The sequence below is a fragment of the Porites lutea genome, chromosome 9 (genome assembly GCF_958299795.1).
Source record: "Porites lutea chromosome 9, jaPorLute2.1, whole genome shotgun sequence".
In the NCBI taxonomy this organism is placed as follows: domain Eukaryota; kingdom Metazoa; phylum Cnidaria; class Anthozoa; order Scleractinia; family Poritidae; genus Porites; species Porites lutea.
The window spans coordinates 3498578-3520468 of record NC_133209.1 but is presented as its reverse complement, the minus strand read 5'-3'; the positions used below and the strand labels follow the sequence as shown (position 1 = coordinate 3520468).

Here is a 21891-nt window from a genome sequence, read left to right as displayed (position 1 = left end):
CTCTGATAACGGCCATTAGGCCTGGATCTAGATTGTAATCAGCGAGGTCAGTCGATCGCTTTTGGATCAGGCTTCCATACGTTTCATATTATGATACTGCAAGGCACTGCGCGCGTATCGTCTGAGCTTAGAGCGGCGGGCAGATCTCCTCTACATGTATAACAGTGAATGAAGGCACAGCTCTCTTTGTTTGCGGTAAGTGTTTTCCTTTGCAAAATGTTTACAATGTATTCTTTTCATGAAGTATATACTTCAAGCGGTGAACCATGTTTATTAGTCACAGTAGGAATTTGGTCGTCAGTGGCAATATTCAGCGAACAATAACTGACCCAGCCGCTCAGTGCCTTATATATTCTTTCATTAAACAGTTGCAATTGTCTCCGGCTGGTCTAAGGGTGAATCAACTTGTACGGCCAAGGGGCCATTCAAGAGAATTATCACTACGTCAGTTAGCAAATTTTATACAGAGAAAAATGACCACTAAAATCAAGACAGCCTTAACAAGACAGTTCCTCCCTTATCTATCAATATTTTTACCTTTTTGTTTTCCATTTTTAAGAAAAAATCAGAAACAGTTGAATTGTTGTATGTCGTCCAGTTGAGGTGATCCTTGTGATGTCTCTCAACCACCGTGGATTGCAATGAAAAATTAGCTTGAATTTGTTATTTACTCCAAACAAACAGCTTGAAACAATGCAACTACTTAAACCTTTTTAACATAATTATGTTCAATCTATTATAAAGTTTCACAAGTACCTCAAATAGCATTTTTAAAAATATCTTGTTGTCATCAACACTTAAAATCTTCTGTTTTTCTTTAAATAAAGCCTCATCCGCCACAAAGTGTTATAATTACCTCTACTAGTTTTGATTACTAGTGCTGCGGAAAACGTACCACTGCAACACGCTGGGAACTAAGATCGCAAATATTTGATAAATGAGATTCATTGCAATTTTTTAGCCGGAGGCGAAGTCAGTATTGAAGTGTTTTTCGAACACAGCGCAGCGTGAATTTTTGGGAAACCAACAAACCCTAAATGAATTTCGTCAACAACGTATTGCACCATTAATTAGTTTGAATAAAAAACGAGCATAGAGTAGAATCCACGTCTAGGGTAAAAAGGAAACTTATTGTCCTCTTGTTGAGATATAAGACAGGTGCAAATTCCAGCATTATTTGCAATTTTGCACCATAGGTATGTGTGATCAGGAGTCTGTATGAAATACGTGTAACTATATATACCCTTGACTGAATGAAAATCATTTCCTTTCAAGATTCCATTTTTTTTTTCAGGGAGTCACACTGTTAATTAGATCATATAGTGCGGTTTCAAACTCCTCGCACACAACCATGTCTTCGCCATAATTCCATGTTAAGTTTTCAAGCGGTAATTGCATTCGATTTCAGTACTGTCATGATTGTAAAATATCTGGGGCGGTCGAGCTTTGCCAAGTGAAAAAGGTATTAACTTTTTCCTCATATTTATATTTGCCTTGGAGGCACATAGCTTCTGATAAGAAAACAAAACGACGGCTCACTTCAATTGGTCTTGAATTGTTTTAAATTCCAAAGAGGCTGATACAAACATGACAGGTTTATCTGTTCTTTGATTCATCAAAATGACTATGTTTGACCAAATTTTACCCGTCACCGGCTAAGCCCCATTGTTAGACAAGTTGTTGGACATAGCATACACGCTCCTAAATTGAATACAATCTTTCTTCATCAATTAAATGAAAAACAAAAGAAACTGTTTTGTTGAGTCCAGAGTCCAAGATTGACGTGGTTTATAGTTTCTCAGAATGATAAAAATTTACTTCTTCAGTTCCCTTTATATTAGTTTTGCTTTTTTTTTCTTTTTCATTCTTTACAGTACCATTAATTAAAAGCAGTTTTCTTAAAAAAAGGCAAAGACCAAAGAAAAGAAATACCATGCTTACTTTTAATGAATTGCTTTAGAGCTCTAAAGGAATCAGTTCTAGGTGATCACCCAATTATCGGCTTAGCTTAGTTCGTTGCGGTTATAATAAAAAGTCCTGTAATTGTGATATCTCTGATCATTTAAAAAATATAATTGCTCATGCGCTAGTGACATCTGTTTTCGTGACAGATAAAGCAAAAATTTTGATGAGAAAACAAGGTGTAATGATTGACTTCTCCAAAACCAAAGAAGATAAAACATCGATAAATCATGAATCTGTATCGGTTGTGTGTTTGTTTGCTTGTTTGTGACCAATCACTGACAGGCAGAATATAGCCTGTAAACCAATCATAAGTCGACGCTGGTAGACTTACTATAAAAAACGTTCTCCAAGTGGTAATGGCATTTTTTTTTCGGAGACATTTTCAAGCCTGACATACATTAAAAAATATAGCACACCGACTGTAGAAAAAAATCCAGCCCGTTTACTTTCGCATCAATTCTCCGCCGGTTTGATCTGTTATGAACAATCACGTGTACTGTTGGTATTGCTGGTTTGCATCTGACGTCTCGACAGCCATGTTGGTTCACAAGAACAAAAGCTTTTCCCTCCGCTATGAACTAAACTTTTTTCAATGAAAATTGGCGGGAAAAAACTGGCATTGTTTTGTGAACCAACATGGCGGCATTGTCACGTGTCTGCAAACCAATAATTTACTCGTTGTCCGGCCGCTTAGTATTAAAATTTCGGCCAAAATCGGAAGTGGTGGCGCGTGGCGCTTAGTCATAGAGGGGGCGTTATTCAAGTTCTTCTTACAATGGACTGTAACTTTTTCTCCAAATTAGCCAATACAAAAACTAAGAATACAACAACCAATTTTTATCTTCACCTTAAATTCGTTCACTTTGATAGCTCTCTCTATTTTTCCACTCCTTTTTTTTCTTAGTATTGTTGTTTTCGGTTTTCTCGGATGCAAAATACGTGGGTGCGTTTTTGGCTTCTTAAGTCAGATGGCTGCAAAATTAGCAGATACGTTTTTAAAAGTCTGGCTAGATATATTAAGTGTCAATGAGCCTACTCCCCCCTGAGACTGAGTGTAGGGGGGGGGGAGCGTTTATTCACCGGAGAGGGAACGATTATTTTATCATGGGCACTTAGTATGTTTAGGGTACCTATTAGAGAAAATTAACGTGGTATTCCGCCTCGCAATACAAGGCTAACCTTGACACACGGTAACAATGCGTCAGTGAATTTCCGTCAAACGTCAAAGTATAGGACCAGATATTTCTCGTGCATCCAGTTTTATGTCGGGCATTTGTCAAGTCGTATGTTAACTCACGGGGGAGCATTTTTCATCAAACTGGTCTCATTATTAAATTCTATATTTCTTTCGCGGCTTTTAAAATGGAAAAAGTATTTCATATCAAGAAAGCAAATAAGAGCAAGCTTATCAAAGACAGATTTGCTAAGTCAATAAGCATCATAACACTTCGGGTTAACCGAACAATATTAAAGCAGATTGGGGAAAGCTTAAGGGGCTGGTTTTGGAAGCTTTGCGAAGAATGTGAAGAGCAATTGTCATCTGTTTAAAAAGATTGCCACGATATAATTTATAATTTATCAAGTTTTGAAATTCACACTTTCTCCTTGTGCCTTGACGAAGACACGTGGCGAACTTTTGGGTGCATCGATAAATGTCTGGTAAAAACGTAGGTCGTTGAAATTCATTCTTTTGATAAGTTCGTTTAGCTATCCACGGTGTGGACTTGTGGTTTTAGCTTCTTTTAAGGAACTGTTAAGGAACTTTGTCCCCGTGGGGAGTGAATCTACTAACCCCACCATGGGTCATTGGCTGCTTTACAAAGACAAAGTGATAAATGGCCAACAATTGCACGAGGAGGGGCGAGGGTTATGGATTGAGCACGCTTGGACTTAAACGAGTCATAATATTTTTTTTTTTTTTCAAATAATATAAGCTTTCAAGGCGGCTTTCTCCAAGCCGGTAGGTTATTCCCAAGGTCATCGCAGACTAATACTGCATTCAAAAAGATAGAAACTACTTATGATAATTTGAGAAATTAAATGATAGCGAAACTAAGCTATATTTTAAAAACATTAATAACGTACAGAAGGAATAATGTAGACTGATTGCTACATTGTAATGTATCTTATCTTAATAAAGCTAAATCATATAAGGAAGCTTCATACAAAACCGTTGAAGCCGGAGAAAGGAAAGAGAAACAAAAGCATTTTAAGAAGTCCATTAAAAGTGCGGAGCTGTTTTAGAGGCAAGAAAATTATTTCTTCAACAGTCTTTTATCATGAAATCAAAATTACAGACTTGCGTTTCTTCGAGGAGCGGGACGAATAATAAAAATTCGCTTCTTTAATTTTTCGTGACTGAAAGAAATATATTAATACAAATATAAGACAGCTGTTGATAAAGATTTCCTTTCCATCCATTTTCTTGAGCTGCAATAAAATTTATTCATCTCAGTCTGATGCTGCCTCCGAGGTACTCATGAGCTTCTTTAATCCCAGCTATTCCATTATTACTATTAGTTTTATCTCTGTAGAGGAGCGGAAAGGTTGTTTTCCTGATTAGAAATAAATCAGTTAACCGCGAAAAAATTATGATTTTACATCAAACTGCCTTGAAAGATTACGAGATCACATCTAAATAAACAATAATCCGGAATAGTCATATCAAAAGATACAAATTAAAACAATTCAGTTTTTTTTTTGCAACTTGGAAGAGAGGCTTAAGTGACTTAAGATGTTCCAGTCCAACGTATAGATCTTATCTCCTGATAAAGCCATAATCCTGGGGGTAACTTTAAGCTTAGAAAAGACATCAGCAGAGTGCGGTGCCCAAAATTATTTTAAATAGCCGCCATAAGAATTAAATAATCCCATTTCGCAAAACATCCTTGGAAAATTGTGTGGGAAACCCCAGTTGCTTAATTAGCAGCTCAGCGTTAATTGTGGCCTTGGGGTACTTTCTCTTTCAAACAACCTTGCAGATTATCAATTGAAAAAGATTTGCCTGCAAAGTGAACCAATGAGCTCTTTAGCTCGTAACTTTGTTTTCATTTATTTCATTCTATAGATCGATCGTTGATTGGAAATAATTGCTCAAGAAAGGGACTTCAGAATTTCTTGCGTCAGACTTATATGATCAATAAAGACGGTGGGAAAGTTAGAATATCAATTTGAAGACAGTGCTGGAAAATAGTAGCCTAAACATCGACATGGAAAATCCTGGTGATGGTGGCAACTCGACAACAAATGAAACAAGCGATTGGACCTGCCCTTTACACCAAGAAACAGTGGTGACGCAAGTCGCAAAGACTCTCGCGTACTCAATTATCATTTTTCTTTCTCTGGTTGGAAACTCGATTGTTATAATTACCGTTTGGCGGAATAGCAGTATGCGAAGCGTCACAAATCTCTTCATAGCAAACCTGGCCGCAAGCGACCTGTTGATAACCATTCTCTGTATGCCTAATATGATAACACAAGTGTATCTGGGGTTTAAGTGGATCTTTGGCGCGGCCATTTGCAAGATTGTCGTGTTTTTCCAAAGCGTTTCTGTGGGAAGTTCAATTCTCACCCTTTTAGCTATTTCATTCGATCGCTTCTGGGCCATCGTATTCCCGTTTAAACGGCGAATTTCGTTCTTCATTGCCAGGATCATTTTGGTAGTGATATGGGTGATCTCTTTATCGGTTATGGCGCCATTTTTGTATGCCCAAAGGGTCATTGTTGGAAGCGATGGATATGAGTATTGTATTGAGGAATGGAGCCCGGCCTTTAATCCCGTTACCGCTCCAAAGGATTTCACCCTGATCCTGTTTACAACACTGTACGCCTTCCCACTACTTACAATGGTCGTGATGTATTCAGTTATTGTCTCTAAGTTATGGCGAAGACAGATACCGGGTATACGCTCGACTCGAGAAGACCTCAGAACTCGCGCGTTAAGGCGAAAAGTCGTGAAAATGTTGATGACTGTAATATCTTTGTTTTGCATTTGCTGGCTTCCAATCTACGTGTATCAGTTTATCTGGTTTTTTGACCCACACAAACCACCTTGTTTTGACTCCTCACTAACTTTTTATTTTACATCGCTTTTGTTGGGCCATGCTAATTCCGCTGTCAACCCATATTTGTACGCGTTATTTCATAGAAAATATCGACAGGGTTTCAAAGCGACCTGCACATGTACCGCGATTCCCGACAACATAGGGTTTAGCCGGACATACAGCAGAAGGAAAAGCTCATCAACGAGCTCTACTTGGTTGACAAGATCTAACAGATACTCTTCCTCCAATCGTAAATTTAGTTCTGTTTTAGTAATGAATCACGTATCTATGAGGCGTGATACAGTTGTACAGAGAGAGAAGAAAGCAACAATGTTACGTAAGAACTCGGAAAGCTATTCTGGAAAATTACGAAGGGGTCCATGAGAACAGTCAGATTGAGAACAAACTTAGGAAAGCAGAAATAACTTTCCCACTGCGCTTCTGTCAGTTTAAATCTTTTTTTTTTTTAACTTTTCAAACTTTTATTAAATACTTCACAGTTTTAATCTTAATAACTTAAGAAATGTTACTTAAATTCTATTATACTGGCTAAAGAAGAGATATAGGCTTGATTACAGACAAGCTAGATAGTGTTTGGTATCTAACTGAACACTTGGGCCTCTGTTCATAGATATATATCATATTTTAGAGAACAGTATTAATCTGATTAAATGTGTGATTAAAATGCACTTAAGAAATAATAAAAAAGGAAACAACAAAAGATATGCATCTTGAAGGACGAAAGACTTTGTATGCCGCAAATTCCGCCTTCTACGAATATATCAGTTTAATTTGATATAAAGAACGAATCTTATTTGTCACAAATACGCCGTTCAACTCAATCGTACTTTAAGGTAAGTGTCGTATGCGAACTGTTCAGAAAGAAAAGATATATGTCAGATATATTTGCATGAAGGAAGAAGCTGGGATGAGCTGGTCGAGCTGTTGAAATAGACGTTAAAGGAGCTGTGTCACGAAATTCAGCCAAATTAGGAAATTACAAAATGCCCGTTAAATTAAGAGAAACATGAAAAATAACCTCTCAAAACTTTAAAGGAAGGTTGAAATAACATAACAGCAACAACAGATGCCACGGATGGGCAAAACTGAAAAAGATTGAAACGGATTGAAATTAGGGTTTTTGAAAACTGTTCAGCCTAACAGTTTTTCAAAGTTGATCCCTGCTGCTTGCAACTTCAAAAATAATGTTCAGGAGACGTATTTGTTTGTCTCAGATATCTGATTTTGCATTTACATTTAATTTCTTTGCTTACTTTAAGTTCCATAGCGATTGAGGGTGAGTAATTGGCAAAATTAAACCAAATGTACTGGACTGCCATGACACAGCCCCTTTAAACGATTTCATCAACCAAACAACGGGTAGGATAATGTACCACGTGACCGAAATGGACCAATCAAATGGTGCATAGATAATAAATTGCACTAAAAATTGAAGATGGAGGACATGGTTGAAAATTCAAAATGTTGGGCGTCAACCATCTTTAATTTTTGTTTTTCCTTTGCGAGAAATAGGAGCAGATAGAATAAGAAGTTAATGAATGTAAGGCAGCTCTTCCCTGTCCTTAGCTACAGTCCAGTCATCATTGGAATGAAGGTTCTCGAGCTTGTTGTGTCTGGCCAGCTTTTTTCACATGGCTGTTGGTAATTTTATGCGTCATCATCTGATTGAGGCATTTCACTCAGGTGGTGCAAAATCAAACTCATTTCAGATTTGAAAGCAAATCTACACCTACTCAGTTTCAACTCAAATGGCTAGTATAAGACAGTAACAGCTGAAGGGACTGAGACATACGTTAGGGTAATAAAATAACTACTGTTAAATGTTTTGAACTCGTCGAAAAGTTTGCAAGAAATTCACCGTTCAATTTGATATTCAGTTCTCATTAAAGTTTGTTGGCATGATCACCATAGTTACGACAAACTTTAGAAAAATGTCCATCTTCATTCTGAAGTAAAATTTCTGGTTTGTCATACTCAACAACTCTTCCGTGATCCAGGACCAAAATTCGATCATAATCCATGATTGTGTTCAATCGATGAGCGACTGTAATCACGGTACAATGTTTAAATTTCGTGCGAATTGTTTCTTGAATTAATTGATCGGTTTTGGGATCCACATTTGCCGTCGCTTCATCCATTACTATGATTTTGTTCTTCCTCAATAACGCACGAGCCAGACACAAAAGTTGCCTTTCCCCGGAGCTGAAATTACTGCCGCTTTCCTTAACCAACTGGTGCAGTTGCAGCGGCAGCTTTTCCACCATGGCTCCCAAACTCGCATCCTTCAAAGCATTCCAGATTTCCATGTCTTCGTACTCCTCAAAAGGATCTAAGTTCATACGCAGTGTACCCGTAAACAAAACAGGATTTTGGGTAATAACTGCCATAGCTCGCCGAGAACTTTGAATGTTCACATCACTGACATTGACGTCATCGATGATGACGTAACCATTTGGTTGAGGCATTCGAAACAGGGCTGCAATCAATGAAGACTTGCCAGCACCAGTACGACCAACAATTCCGATCTTCTCTTGTGGATTAATAATAAAAGTAATACCTTTAAGTATTTTGGGTCCGCCATGGTAGTAAACAAGTTCCAGATCTTTTATTTGTACTTGACCGTACTGCGGCCAGTGTTCTGGAGGCTGTCGATGAGTCTGGTACCCAGGCTCTTGCTCTATTTGACTGTACTGGACAACACGCTCAACAGACGTCATGTAGTTTTCAGTTTCTGAAGCCATTCTCACGGCATACTGAGACGTATCCATAGTTAGCTGTAGGGCGTATACAATAGACAATGCTGCAATCCCTGCAAGTAGACAAGTAGGAGAGTCCTTTATAGGCTTTTCGGGATCTGGGTTTGCCTTTATTTGAAGCTCGGGATTCGGGACTTTAAAGCAAAATGGGGGCGAGATTCGGGATTGAAAGTACACATCGCCCGGGTGGGATGTCAGAAATAACCCTCGGGGTTACGGGATTGTTCGAAAACTTAGGGTTGGGATGTCGGACTTGAGGAGATGTTATTGGGGAACCTCAAGTAGCGTTTTAGTCAAAATTTATACTTTTAATGATCAATACTTCTGCAGTTGATACATAAGCACGATTTCTACAAAAGAAAATCATTAAAAAACGTGAAGTGTGCTCTGATGTCCAATGGTGAAGCTCAGTGACATTCAGAATGTTTCGTGCACGGCCAATCATTATCAGTTCTTTTTTCAGCTAACTTAACCACTCATCTCTAATATGTATTAACGTTTTATTTCAGAAAGATTTGTTTGCAAGTATTAATCTTTTGTTGTATTCCTGAAATGTAATAAAAAAAAATAGTAGAAAATGTTTTATAAAGGTAAAAAAAAACAATGCAAAAACCGTGTAAGATCAATCTAATGTTCAACGTCGGATCCAAAAAGATCGGGATCAGTCAAAATAGATCAAATTGAAAACGTTACAGTCAAGAAGACTTTAGCAGGGACTGATCAAACAACGTGAAAGAATAGAGTACTGTTTAGTTGCGATATTTCAACTGGCCAATACCAGTCTTCATAAGGTTTATTGAGATATCACGAGTTTACAGAAATATATAAGAAGTAAAATAATGACCGGAATTAACAATTAATCCTGGAGCCAGGATTAATTTTTAAATATGACGTGGTATGGTGTGGCTACCTCCATTCAGAGGACGCAAAATTCATTTGGTCCCGTAGAAACATCTGTTGCCTCCCTTATTCAAGGGACATCTAGCTTTATGCGGGAAAAGCCGGACTCTTTTTTCTGGGTCCTAAAACCTGGGTTCAACCTCCATTCAAGGGGTTTGCACTAAAAACATAACTGCATGACTAATAAATGGATTGACGAGTTCATGATTGTGAACACTAATCGTCACAAAGATGATAGCTTTCACAACCTTAACTATCTTACTTAAATCTATGTTCTGCATGCACTTGTGGGAAATATCACAGGGATAAGTTTATCATGATTTTTGATGCGTTGTAAATTTATGATTTCCCCATATTCCGAAGTATATGGATAAATAGATAGATAGATGGATGGATGGATGGATGGATAGTTAGATAGATATAGATCATAAATAGATAGGTCATTTTTAAATTACCTGATTCAGACTGGGTAATGATTGCAAGGTAAACGACAAATGTAACAAAGATGACGCAGATCATGTCCAGACGGATGTTTAGCCATCTCAATGCTGCAAAAACGGCAAAATAGGCTCGATTGTGGTCATCTTGGTATCTGATAAAGGCAACCAAAAAAAACCGCACGGTCAATCGCTTTGAGCAAATCTAGAAAAGCGTGGCTCGCTTTATTGATCTCATTGAAAGCCTCACAGGTACGCCCTTTAATGGTCTACTGATCCGATGAGGCTTAACCCAAACGGTATATATACCTTTTTCACGGAAGGGCGGATTTCAAGATTTGTCTGAGTATATGAAAGGCTAGGAGAAGGTTAGCAGAAGTGTTGACACGTAAATCTCTCAATTTCAGGAAACTATGCTCTGATGAGCTCTGAGTAGCCAACTGTTCATCGGTGCAAAACACGAACCTATAGGTAGGCTGAAAATCTACTTCGCTGTGCCCGCTAGACCTATGAGAGATGGATTTTTCAATTTGAAATGGGCACTTGCGACCCATAACTGACTTCTAACCAATTGATTAGGTAGTTTGTAACATGTTTCATCCATTGAGATCGCAGGAAAATTAATAAGTGGGTTGTACTTAAAGGGTCCCTCCCAACCAGTGTGCTTTGCGGGCATGCACCCGGCTGGCGGCCATTTTTGCTTATATCGAAAATGGCGTCGTCTTAAGTCTCTTAAGGTTTGCCGCCAAAGCGTGGCAGACCTCGTAAAGACGAAAAAAAATAAAGCCATTCTATTGAAAGAAACAACATTCGTTATTTGGAACGAGGTAAAAACGGAACTGGGTTTCAAATCAAAAAGCAACAACGAATTTGCTGAGTTTCTGTTGGGCAAATGCGGAGATGATGATAAGATGAGTGATACAAGCTCTGAGTCCAAGAGGAAGAAACCTGCAGGGAAAGGTGAGCGTTTGTTTTAATATTGAGATAAAAAGTAGGATTTACATCCCCTTCTAAGTTTCTATTTATTTCATTTACATTACTTTTTTAAATAAGCAGTGTTAATAATTTAATGACTTATGACCATTAACTAATGAAACCTTGCCTAAGTTAGGCAAGAGGTCATTAGTTTTCCATTCAACGCCAACTTCAAAACCAGCAAGATCTGAGGCCGTCGAAATGGGGATGTCTGGGCTGTCCGTGTCTCTTATTGCAACTGAAAGGTATAAGGCTATATACACGTGCTGAATAGTGCATAAATGGTAGTATATCCCGGATGAAAACAAAAACAAACGCGCGCAAAGCACACTGGTTGAGAGGGACCCTTTAAGGGTGAGGTAAATACACACAAACCTGTACAAAGCTTCCATAGACGTATTTTCCTTTTTGTAAGCTCGAATGGTCACCAGTCCCTCCAACGAGTCCCTGAAGTGAGACAGTACTGGACTTCGATTGACTGCCTCTAGACGCCTCAAGTCACGTGATGGATTGAGGTAATATCGACCAATCAAAGCAAAAATAACCATAAGCGGAATTGCTGGAAGTATTATCCAGGGGATTAACACAGACTGAAGTATAACTGCTCCAAGGCAGTACAGAACCTCCTGCAAGGCCATCATGAATGCTTCTGGCAGCAATTCTTCCATGATATTGATATCTCTGGAAAACCTGTTCAACACTCGTCCAACTGGATTGGTGTCAAAAAACAAAACTGGAGCTTTCACTACTGCTGACAGCATGAAGTTATGAAGGTTCATCGACGAGGTAATCAACGCGTTCATGACCGCGGCTGATCTGATGATTAATAGTAAGAAGGCTGCACCAACTAGGTAACCATAAATGGAAAGGTCTTGACTTTGACGATGGGGATCATGTGATCTACTGGTCAATTGAAGAAGCCACCAGTCGGGAAGAATCAGGGACGCTTAATGATGAATATAAAAAGAAGACAGGTTCATTCGTCAGTCTCAATTATCATCACGCCAGGTCAAACGTAGTCCCCTATAAATTCTACTAATGAGTTAATTAATTAAAAATACGGTTGAATCCGCTTGTCGTTATACTTTTTCTGCTATATAATCTCACATGCTTGTCATTTTATCCTTCAGACTTTCTGAGGGGCACAATAATCTCTATAATTCCGCGGATTATTCCTATGTAACTTAAATATGGGAATGCCCCCCTCCCCCCGGAGATATTAAAATACTTTCTTACAAGATAGCTGAACATACTCAACCTTGGACAAAAAGTATGAAGATGAACATGACCCCAATTAAAATGGTACACGTTCCAGCTCGTATATAATGCCAATATAACTTCCAAGAGATAGAACCGACTGCGCGATCTTCCTCGGCATTTTCCAGACCGCATTCTCCGTCCACGGTTGTTTCTTCTCCGGAAGAGTTTGAAGGTAATGTACTTTCCTGTGCTGTGTTAATATTTTCCACATTACCAGTGCACTCCTCCATTTCCCGCAAGCCTATGTCAGACCTCCATAATGACATAAAATCGCCCCTTGCTGAAATAAAACCGTCTTTCATGATTACAATGTCGTCGGCATCTCTTAGAGCCTGAAGATTATGCGTGACCATTATCCGAGTACTTTTGCGTAATAATCCACAGACGCATGTTTTAAAAATATGCTGTCCAACCTTTGCATCAACAGCGCTCAGAGGATCATCCAAAAGATATATATCAGCATTGGAGTACACTGCGCGTGCCAATTCAACACGAGCCCGCTGGCCACCACTAAGTACTATTCCTCGCTCTCCAACGAGCGTCATATCACCATCCGGGAATCTTTGAAAGTCTTTGTTCAAGTCACACGCCTCAATTGTCAAACAATACCTGTTTGGGTCGAACTTTTCACCAAACAAGATATTTTCTCGCACGGTACCCGAGAACACCCATGGTTGCTGTCCAACCCAGGCAATTTTACCGCGACACGATACACTGCCAGACAAAAGAGAAATTTCCCTTAAAATGACGTACAGGAGGGACGACTTGCCGCAACCAACAGGACCTGTGATGAAGACGAGGTCACCGTTTTCGACAGATAAATTTAAAGACTTCAAAGTTAACTTATTCCACTTGCCAGTCCAACTGCATGCGACGTTTTTCAGGAACATAGCGGGATGTTTGCTAGATTGGGTTTCCGGTTCATTGACGTGATCAAAACATGAGTAATAAGCCTTGCGGGGGATCTCTCTTGCACTCACATCGCCGAAGGAATCTTTTAGGTATCTGTGAGTGTTCTTGTTTTTAAATTCGAGAAAATCCTGGATCCGAGCCAGCGCGACAGCAAAATCGGCCAAAAAAGAAATTGGTCTTGCAATACCCCACGAAATGGTCGTCCTCAATGCGCTGACGAGTGACACAATCAGAAAAGTGTTGTACACAGTCAGTTCAGTTCCAGTGGCTGCTAGCGTAACCAGGGAGAAGAAAGTGGCAATTTGTTGACAGGAAAAATAAAGACAATCAAAGCTTGCAATTATCACCGTTTTCATCCTGATCAGGTTGATTTCGGTCCTGGAAGAAACAGTGAGCATGCATCCTTAACATTTTTAAAGAAAACAAACTCCTGGGGGCAGGGTATGTTCTTGGATTTATTTTTGGCGAAGTTATAGAGTTTCCCCCTTCCCTTTCAAGTTGTACCCCCAAACGCGGGATTCAAGGGAAATTTTGGTAGAGGTGTGCCGCCGAGGCCTTCAAATCCCGACCCTGTTTAAGTCAAAAATCGTTCATTTCGCTACCCTGTTTAAGACAAGAGACCTAATTTCACGACCAACCTTGATTCACTTGGTTTCCCATACAGAATTAAGTAATCAGTTTTAAACTAACATCACACTATTAGATTTTTTTGGGAAACAATTTTTCGTACCACACACCAACCTGGGCACTTTTCTAAAGGCTTCCGGACGCTAAATAATAGTCGCCTAGGGTTCACTTAAAGTCCTCCATTAGAATTTTTTTTCTATGTAGCCATGTATAAAATGACTCTACAAGATGGGACCAGTATGCTTACTCAATTGATATGACTATTAAATACCTTCGCATCCGTTTCACTTTTTCCATGAATGATCCCTCCCAAGCATACATCTTGACGGAACGAATTCCAGAAATGATGGAGTTCATCATATCCACGCGTTGATCCGCAACATGAGAAATTTTCGTTCGCAGTTTTAAGCTTATTTGTCCAGCCATTCCGTAATATAGTACAAGACTGACCATAAAACCTATTCCTGACAGAGGTTTCCAACCAAATAAGTACACCATGAGACAAGAGATACCACACACTTCTAATACAGCTTGAGCCAGAATAACTATCCTTATTGCGGAATGTTCAAAGCGTTGAAGGTCACCAGCGACAAGGTTAATGATCGGTCCACTTGTTATATTTAATAAATCTTCTTGATTCAAACTCAAGACCTGCGTTTCAGAGATGTAAATTGTTATCGATATAGCTAGTAAAATATGTCATAATTACCAAGCATCGTCAAAACTTTTGCAATGTGGGACACCCCGGAACAGACCCGGGAACTCCCCTAAAATAAAGAAAAAAATGATGATAACGATGGCGATAGTAGAGACCTTTAGATTCGAGAACGACGAAGAGATTTCGGGTGTTCTCCAAAAATATATATAGCGCCCCCCCCCCCCCCCACCTCCCCCCTCCCCTCCACGGATAACTTCATTGTACTTTGTCTGCCTCGTACCCAGACGTCTCTCTTTGATGTACGCGCAAAGGAAGGCGGCGGGAAGGAGACAACGGGCGAGCTTCGCCTGCCGTCTGTACCCTTCCCATGGTCCCTTGCGGTTCATCACCAGTCACTCGCGTTTCACACTCGCCTCTGCCATGCAAAAAAACGAGGCGCCTGAGGAGGAGGCTGGTACTTTGTTTTACGAGGAAAGTTAGCACTGTTATTTTTGTTTAAAGGGATTAATTATGATAACAATTCTAAAACATTTCATAACTTATTAGAACTGAATTGATAATTGACCAGATAACATAATTATGTGTTTGGTAGCATAGCTTAGAAAATTAGTCACATTCTTTTTCTCACCTTTTTGTAAATGACCGCAATGGTTCCTGATTTCCACCTCTGGGCAATTAAATAAGTATGAAACTTCCATTGGCGAGAGGAAATGGCGCGCACCAAGTTACTTAGGCAAATCCCAGCAGCATAGATGTATGTCAGCCAGCAATCTGAAGAAGTAGACTTCGTAAACTGCGCCAACATTAAACTCAGAAAAACGTACTGAAGGACATTGCAAACGCCGGCTAACAAAGCGGCGCTCACAACAAACACGTGGTAAGTCCATGGAATTATTCGGATAAGTGCTCTAAAAAAACGATAACCTCTTCTATCTGTTACAGGAACACGTTTTGCGCTCTCTTCGCTCCACGTCCGCTGCAGCTTTTCGGATAAAGATTCAGTTTTATCGTCGTCAAGTAGAGGGAAAAGATCATCATTTTCAATAGGACGTTTGTTACCAATGGCAACAATCTCCCTAACCCACCAGAAAAAAAGAATGGACAAAATACTGGCGTTTTTCATGGGATTTTCTTTCCATCTCAAAGTATCAGACTCCAGACGGTCATATTCTCCTAGTTTCATTGTCTTGCCTGGAATTGAGGCCGAATTTTTGTGGTATCTGCAAATGATGGCAAAAAAGAAGAGATTTTAGTTCGTCCTATGCATGTAATACCAGTTTTGTTGTCCAGTAAATACTAAAAGTTATCCTGAATTAGAAGGGCGTGATGAGGACCGGAACTCAAAGCATAGAATCTGCAGTCCATCTCCAATACCATTACCCAACTGAGGATTTGCTGACGATTTGGTTTGATTTGAAGGTATATAGCAACAACCCTAACCCCACATAGAAGCTAACCGTTCATCGAGTCAGTGCTTAACCCTATCACTATCTGAGAGCCTGGAACAGGCTACCAGCATGGCCGCCCTGACGTCAGCTGAAAACTAGCCAGCCGAGGACAATGGAAACAAGAGGCAAAGTATGCAGAATTTATTATTACCATAGTTAATTCATGCTCATCCTATTTAGCTTTATCATAGATTGATACTTATACCGGCGGGATAGCATTTCGTGCCGACACTAAAACCTATCTGGTATAGTATGGATACCACCTATCCAATATGTGACTCTCCACTTTAGAGATCGAGATGGAGGCGGCCGGATTAACTTCGGTGATCGTTACAGAAATCGTGCTGATAATCACCGTTCTTTGGTGTGAATGAGCCCTATCTGGTCTGGTTTCGTGCCGGAGTAAAAGCTAGCCAGTATACTGGGTGCATAGCCTAAAGCAGTGCATACGCCTTATCATGATCAGTTGTTCTACACCACCCCTAACCGCTTCTCTTAATCTTTTGCACAGTTATTACTCAGTCTATATTTATACAAAAGAGATCTGGATAGATGGATATAAAAATGGGCCTTTAATTCAAAATACAGTAGTAGCCCGGTAACTCGAACCCTGAAGGGAAACGAAAAACTGTTTGAGTTATCAAGGTCGATTGAAAAATTCAATTTGCCATGTTAAAAATTAATAGTTGCTGATTTCTCAGAAACGGTAACACGATTAGGCATGTTTATGATAAAAAGGGATCTGTTCGCCTCACTAATTAAAATTCAGATTGCTTCTATAGTGACCAGTGTTAGTTTTAGTGTTTTTACCTTATACAACAAGAAGAGCTTATGGGATGGCATCCGAGTGGAGTTAAAAGAACCAGAATTCGAGTTGTCGGGGTAATTTTCAGTTACTTTTTGATCAAAGGAAAAGAATTTTAGTTCGAGTTAGCAGGGAATTCGCGTTATCCGAGTTCGAGTTAACCGATCGAGTAAAAATGACTGGAGAGTTCGAGAGAGTGGGGAGTGAAATCCAAGGGAAAAAGGACTTAAATCGAGTGAGCGGGGAGTTCGAGTTATAGGGATGCTAGTGTAGTATAACTGTGCAAAATATCGGTGCAGGGCTCGGTTTGGTATATTGGCGATCATAATCATGCATGGTTTGACTTCAAAAATAAACTGGCTTAGAATATTATTTTGCTCTTTTCTCGGTACTATAAAATGTCAACAATTGTATCAGAACCTTACTTGTTCTCACTTCTTCAGTTTGTACTGGTAATCAGTATCTTCGACAAGTGATCAAACATTTCCCAACTTTCATCTGCTTGAGGAGTATGATAATCTACCCTACGTGGCGCTTTTCCTCTTCTAGAAATCAATGCATACTGCCCACTGAACCGTTCAACTGTGTCAATGTCAAGGCCAGTTTTTGAACCCACATTCTGTTTACTTAAGAGAGCCCCTTGGCTTAATCAGCAATATTATAGGCAGTTTACTTGTTCCCCCAAAGAGGTTTTATGTGATACTTGCCCGTTTTTGTTTATGAAGTAACTTGCGTGATACTAAATTATAAACAGGTTGGATTATGCAACATAAGGATCGATCGGCTCTAGGACAAGGATGAATGATTTTTTTTCTTTTGAAAAATATTATAAAGGAAATTTAATAAGGGGAGATGTAAAGAATCAACCATAAGAGGACACAGAAAAAATCTGAGCCCCAGATGGGATTCGAACCCGGCGACCCTCCGTGTTCTAGATCGGATGCTCTAACCTCTGAGCTACAGAGGACTCGTGGGCGAGCAAGGGTCATTTTTGTGGATTGGACTTGTGAACTGCATCTCGCAATCACACAGTCCATCAAAAACAACACATTAAGGCTTCACTGTATCACACAGTCACGTTAATATTAAGAAATGTCTCACCCATGAAGGAGCCTCCAACCAACCAACCTACGCCACTGATATTAATATTATAAAGGAAATAATGGTTGATTCTTTACATCTCCCATTATTTCCTTTATAATATTACCATCAGTGGCATAGGTTGGTTGGTTTTAAAAAATATTTTGAAAAATAGCTGAATAATAAATTGTGGTTAAAAAGAATAGATGACGGAGTTTGTCGGATACACGCAATAACTGACACGCAAATTAGCTAACTGTAACTTTCTCGAATATTTCTCCTTTTGTAAGGGGATTAGGGAAAAATACAATTACAGTTAGCAAGAGTATTGATACTTTACCGTTTTTGTCGTGTTATGAAGTTACTCAAGCCAGCCATGATGAGTTAGTTAACGTTTAACTTTTAAATTATTATTGGATGATGCAACACAATAATCGATGGGCTGTTGGACAAGGACGAATGATTTTTTTCTTCAGGAAAACACTGAATTAATTGCGATCAAGCGAAAGCCTTGAGCGGGATTCAAAGAATGGACGATGGAGTTTGTCAGAAATTAACACGCTGATTCTTTAACGGCAACTTTCTCGACACGTACTCCTTTTGTCAGGTTATAAGGGAAAAATACAATTACTTCAACGTCAATTCTTTTTTTTTACCATTTTTTCCCATACTTTTTACGTCAGTTAGGATTTTAGAAGGCAATTGCTTTATTTCTTTTCTTGTTAAGATAAAAGCCCACTCAACCGTGAGATTAAAGAGATGATCGAATTGCCATTCCATTCAAGTTTGACAATGTCAGTCGTACAACGACGGCGAGGAAATCTGCAAAAAAGTATATGCAGCACGTTCAGAGTTTTGTTTTGCTTATTTAGCCCCTATCCACACGTATCCGGATATTTTTAAATCCGCAACTTTCTTTCCGGATTTGGCTTTCGTCCACACGTATCCGGTGAATCTGGCAAACGAATCCGAAACATTTTTGAATACGTTATGAATCCGAAATCGTGTAGACGTTAAATCCGGATTTTTCCTATTTATCCGGTGACGTAACAACTATACAATAGGGGTGTTTTTAGATCTTACCGAGGCATTAATTTGATATAAAGGACGAATCTTATTTGTCACAAATACGTCATTCAACTGAATCGTACTTTAAGGTAATTGTCGTATGCGAACTGTTCAGAAAGAAAATATATATGTCATAAATATTTGCATGAAGGGAGATTCTGGGAAGAGCTGGTCGAGCTGTTGAAATAGGCGTTAAACGATTTGATCAACCAAACAACGGGTAGGATAATGTACCACGTGACCGAAATGGACCAATCAAATGGTGCATAGATAATAAATTGCACCCAAAATTGAAGATGGAGGACATGATTGAAAATTCAAGATGTTGGGCGTCAACGATCTTTGATTTTTGTTTTTCCTTTACGAGAAATAGGAGCAGATAGAATAAGAAGTTGATAAACGTAAGGTAGCTCTTCCCTGTCCTTAGCTACAGTCCATTCATCATTGGAATGAAGGTTCTCGAGTTTGTTGTGTCTGGCCAGGTTTTTTCACATGGCTGTTGGTAATTTTATGCGTCATCATCTGATTGGGGCATTTTATTCACGTGGTGCAAAATCCTGCCCGTGCGTGGAATAAGCCCCTTTTAATGTACTTAAAAGTCAAACAAACAGTCAGTAATTATAAATAAAATGTTTCTTTATTTATTTTGCGAAAATGTTCTAAAAGAAAATAGTGCATGCAGTGATCCTTAGTTAAAAATAATACGCTCAAATTTTGAGGCTTCTAAAAAATCTTAAATAATTAGTGTTGCTGGCTATGCTCGTGCCAGTTCTTTATAAAATGTAAATTACGCTCTGAAGAAACTTTCATTCACAACTTCCTTTCCACGAACTCCAGTTTACTGACAGAGGTAAAAACGGAAAATGAGCTATACAAATCAATTTTCTAGAAAGTAAACCGAATAATAATCCGTGTATAAATGCAAATACACAAGAGAGGTACATAAAAGAAATAAGCTAATGGAATATAAACTAGATCAATCAAAACTTCACACCTGACGGTGAAGATATATCTGACATTGATCAAGAGTCGAATGACGGTTACAAGCGTTTAATTTGTAATTAAACTGGAGAGGGCCTGGAACAAAAGTGCCGCTGGCCTAAATCAGTCGATACATAACATTTGAGGGTCCTGTAGATGTACTAACCTGACCAAAGAGTTGTTGAAGCTGTTTCCTATTCTTTCTTTTGTGTCAGTAGAAACACACAATGATTTTTCACCATTGAACAGGGAAAAATCTGATCGTAAAGCATCATCAACCTCAAATCTCATAATGTGATGTCGTTATTTTCTAATCCTAGCTATAGAGATTTATCTGCCTTAGGGATGGGTCAGGCCAGGCAAAGTAAAGTGGTTATTATATAGACTTCAAACTCATTTCAGATTTGAAAGCAAATCTACACCTATTCAGTTTCAACTCAAATGGCTAGTATAAGACAGTAACAGCTGAAGGGACTGAGACATACGTTAGGGTAATAAAATAACTATTGTTAATGGATTAGTGACTAAAATGTTTTGAACTCGTCGAAAAGTTCGCAAGAAATTAACCGTTCAATTTGATATTCAGTTCTTATTAAAGTTGGTTGGCACGATCACCATAGTTACGACAAAGTTTAGAAAAATGTCCATCTTCATTCTGAAGTAAAATTTCTGGTTTGTCATACTCAAGAACTCTTCCGTGATCCAGGACCAAAATTCGATCATAATCCATGATTGTGTTCAATCGATGAGCGACTGTAATCACGGTACAATGTTTAAATTTCGTGCGAATTGTTTCCTGAATTAATTGATCTGTTTTGGGATCCACATTTGCCGTCGCTTCATCCATTACTATAATTTTGTTCTTCCTCAATAAAGCACGAGCCAGACACAAAAGTTGCCTTTCCCCGGAGCTGAAATTGCTGCCGCTTTCCTTAACCAACTGGTTCAGTTGCAGGGGTAGCTTTTCCACCTTGGCTCCCAAACTCGCATCCTTCAAAGCATTCCAGATTTCCATGTCTTCATACTCCTCAAAAGGATCTAAGTTCATACGCAGTGTACCCGTAAACAAAACAGGATTTTGGGTAATAACTGCCATAGCTCGCCGAGAACTTTGAATGTTCACATCACTGACATTGACGTCATCGATGATGACGTAACCATTTGGTTGAGGCATTCGAAACAGGGCTGCAATCAATGAAGACTTGCCAGCACCAGTACGACCAACAATTCCGATCTTCTCTTGTGGATTAATAATAAAAGTAATACCTTTAAGTATTTTGGGTCCGCCATGGTAGTAAACAAGTTCCAGATCTTTTATTTGTACCTGACCGTACTGCGGCCAGTGTTCTGGAGGCTGTCGATGATTCTGGTACCCAGGCTCTTGCTCTACTTGACGACACGCTCAACAGACGTCATGTAGTTTTCAGTTTCTGAAGCCATTCTCACGGCATACTGAGACGTATCCATAGTTAGCTGTAGGGCGTATACAATAGACAATGCTGCAATCCCTGCAAGTAGACAAGTAGGAGAGTCGTTTATAGGCTTTGCAGGGTCCGGGTTTGCCTTTATTTGAAGCTCGGGATTCGGGATCTTAAAGCAAAATGGGGGCGAGATTCGGGATTGAAAGTACACACCACTAGCTGGGATGTCAGAAATAACCCTCGGGGTTACGGGATTGCTCGAAAATTTAGGGTCGGGATGACGGGCTTGTGGAGACGGAATTGGGGAACCTCAAGTAGTGTTTTAGTCAAAATTTATACTTTTAATGCCTAATACTTTTCCAGTTGATATATAAGCACGATTTCTACAAAAGAAAATCATTAACAAACGAGAAAGTGTGCTCTGATGTCCAATGGTGAAGCTCAGTGACATTCAGAATGTTTCTTGCATGACCAATCATTAGCAGTTCTTTTTTCAGCTAACTTAACCACTCATCTATAATATGCATTAACGTT

General features: G+C 39.2%; 2 protein-coding genes and 1 pseudogene across 2 annotated transcripts; 1 reads left to right on the top strand and 2 right to left on the bottom strand.

Annotated features, from left to right (window-relative positions):
- Nucleotides 1-92: 92 nt before the first annotated feature.
- Nucleotides 93-6392, top strand: LOC140948151 (QRFP-like peptide receptor). Its single transcript, XM_073397374.1, has 2 exons — nucleotides 93-195; nucleotides 5033-6392. The coding sequence occupies exon 2, from the start codon at nucleotides 5175-5177 to the stop codon at nucleotides 6390-6392; it is 1218 nt and encodes a 405-aa protein (XP_073253475.1). The 5' UTR covers nucleotides 93-195; nucleotides 5033-5174.
- A 1520-nt stretch (nucleotides 6393-7912) lies between these two features.
- Nucleotides 7913-20227, bottom strand: LOC140948150 (ATP-binding cassette sub-family C member 4-like). The gene is made up of 7 exons (XM_073397373.1): nucleotides 20103-20227; nucleotides 15183-15774; nucleotides 14168-14547; nucleotides 12404-13647; nucleotides 11473-12043; nucleotides 10141-10277; nucleotides 7913-8838 (listed from the first exon to the last, which is right to left on the bottom strand). Exons 1-7 carry the CDS (start codon nucleotides 20225-20227, stop codon nucleotides 7913-7915), a joined length of 3975 nt encoding a protein of 1324 aa, XP_073253474.1.
- On the bottom strand, nucleotides 20182-21352 carry LOC140948804 (ATP-binding cassette sub-family C member 4 pseudogene; annotated as a pseudogene).
- Nucleotides 21353-21891: the final 539 nt, after the last annotated feature.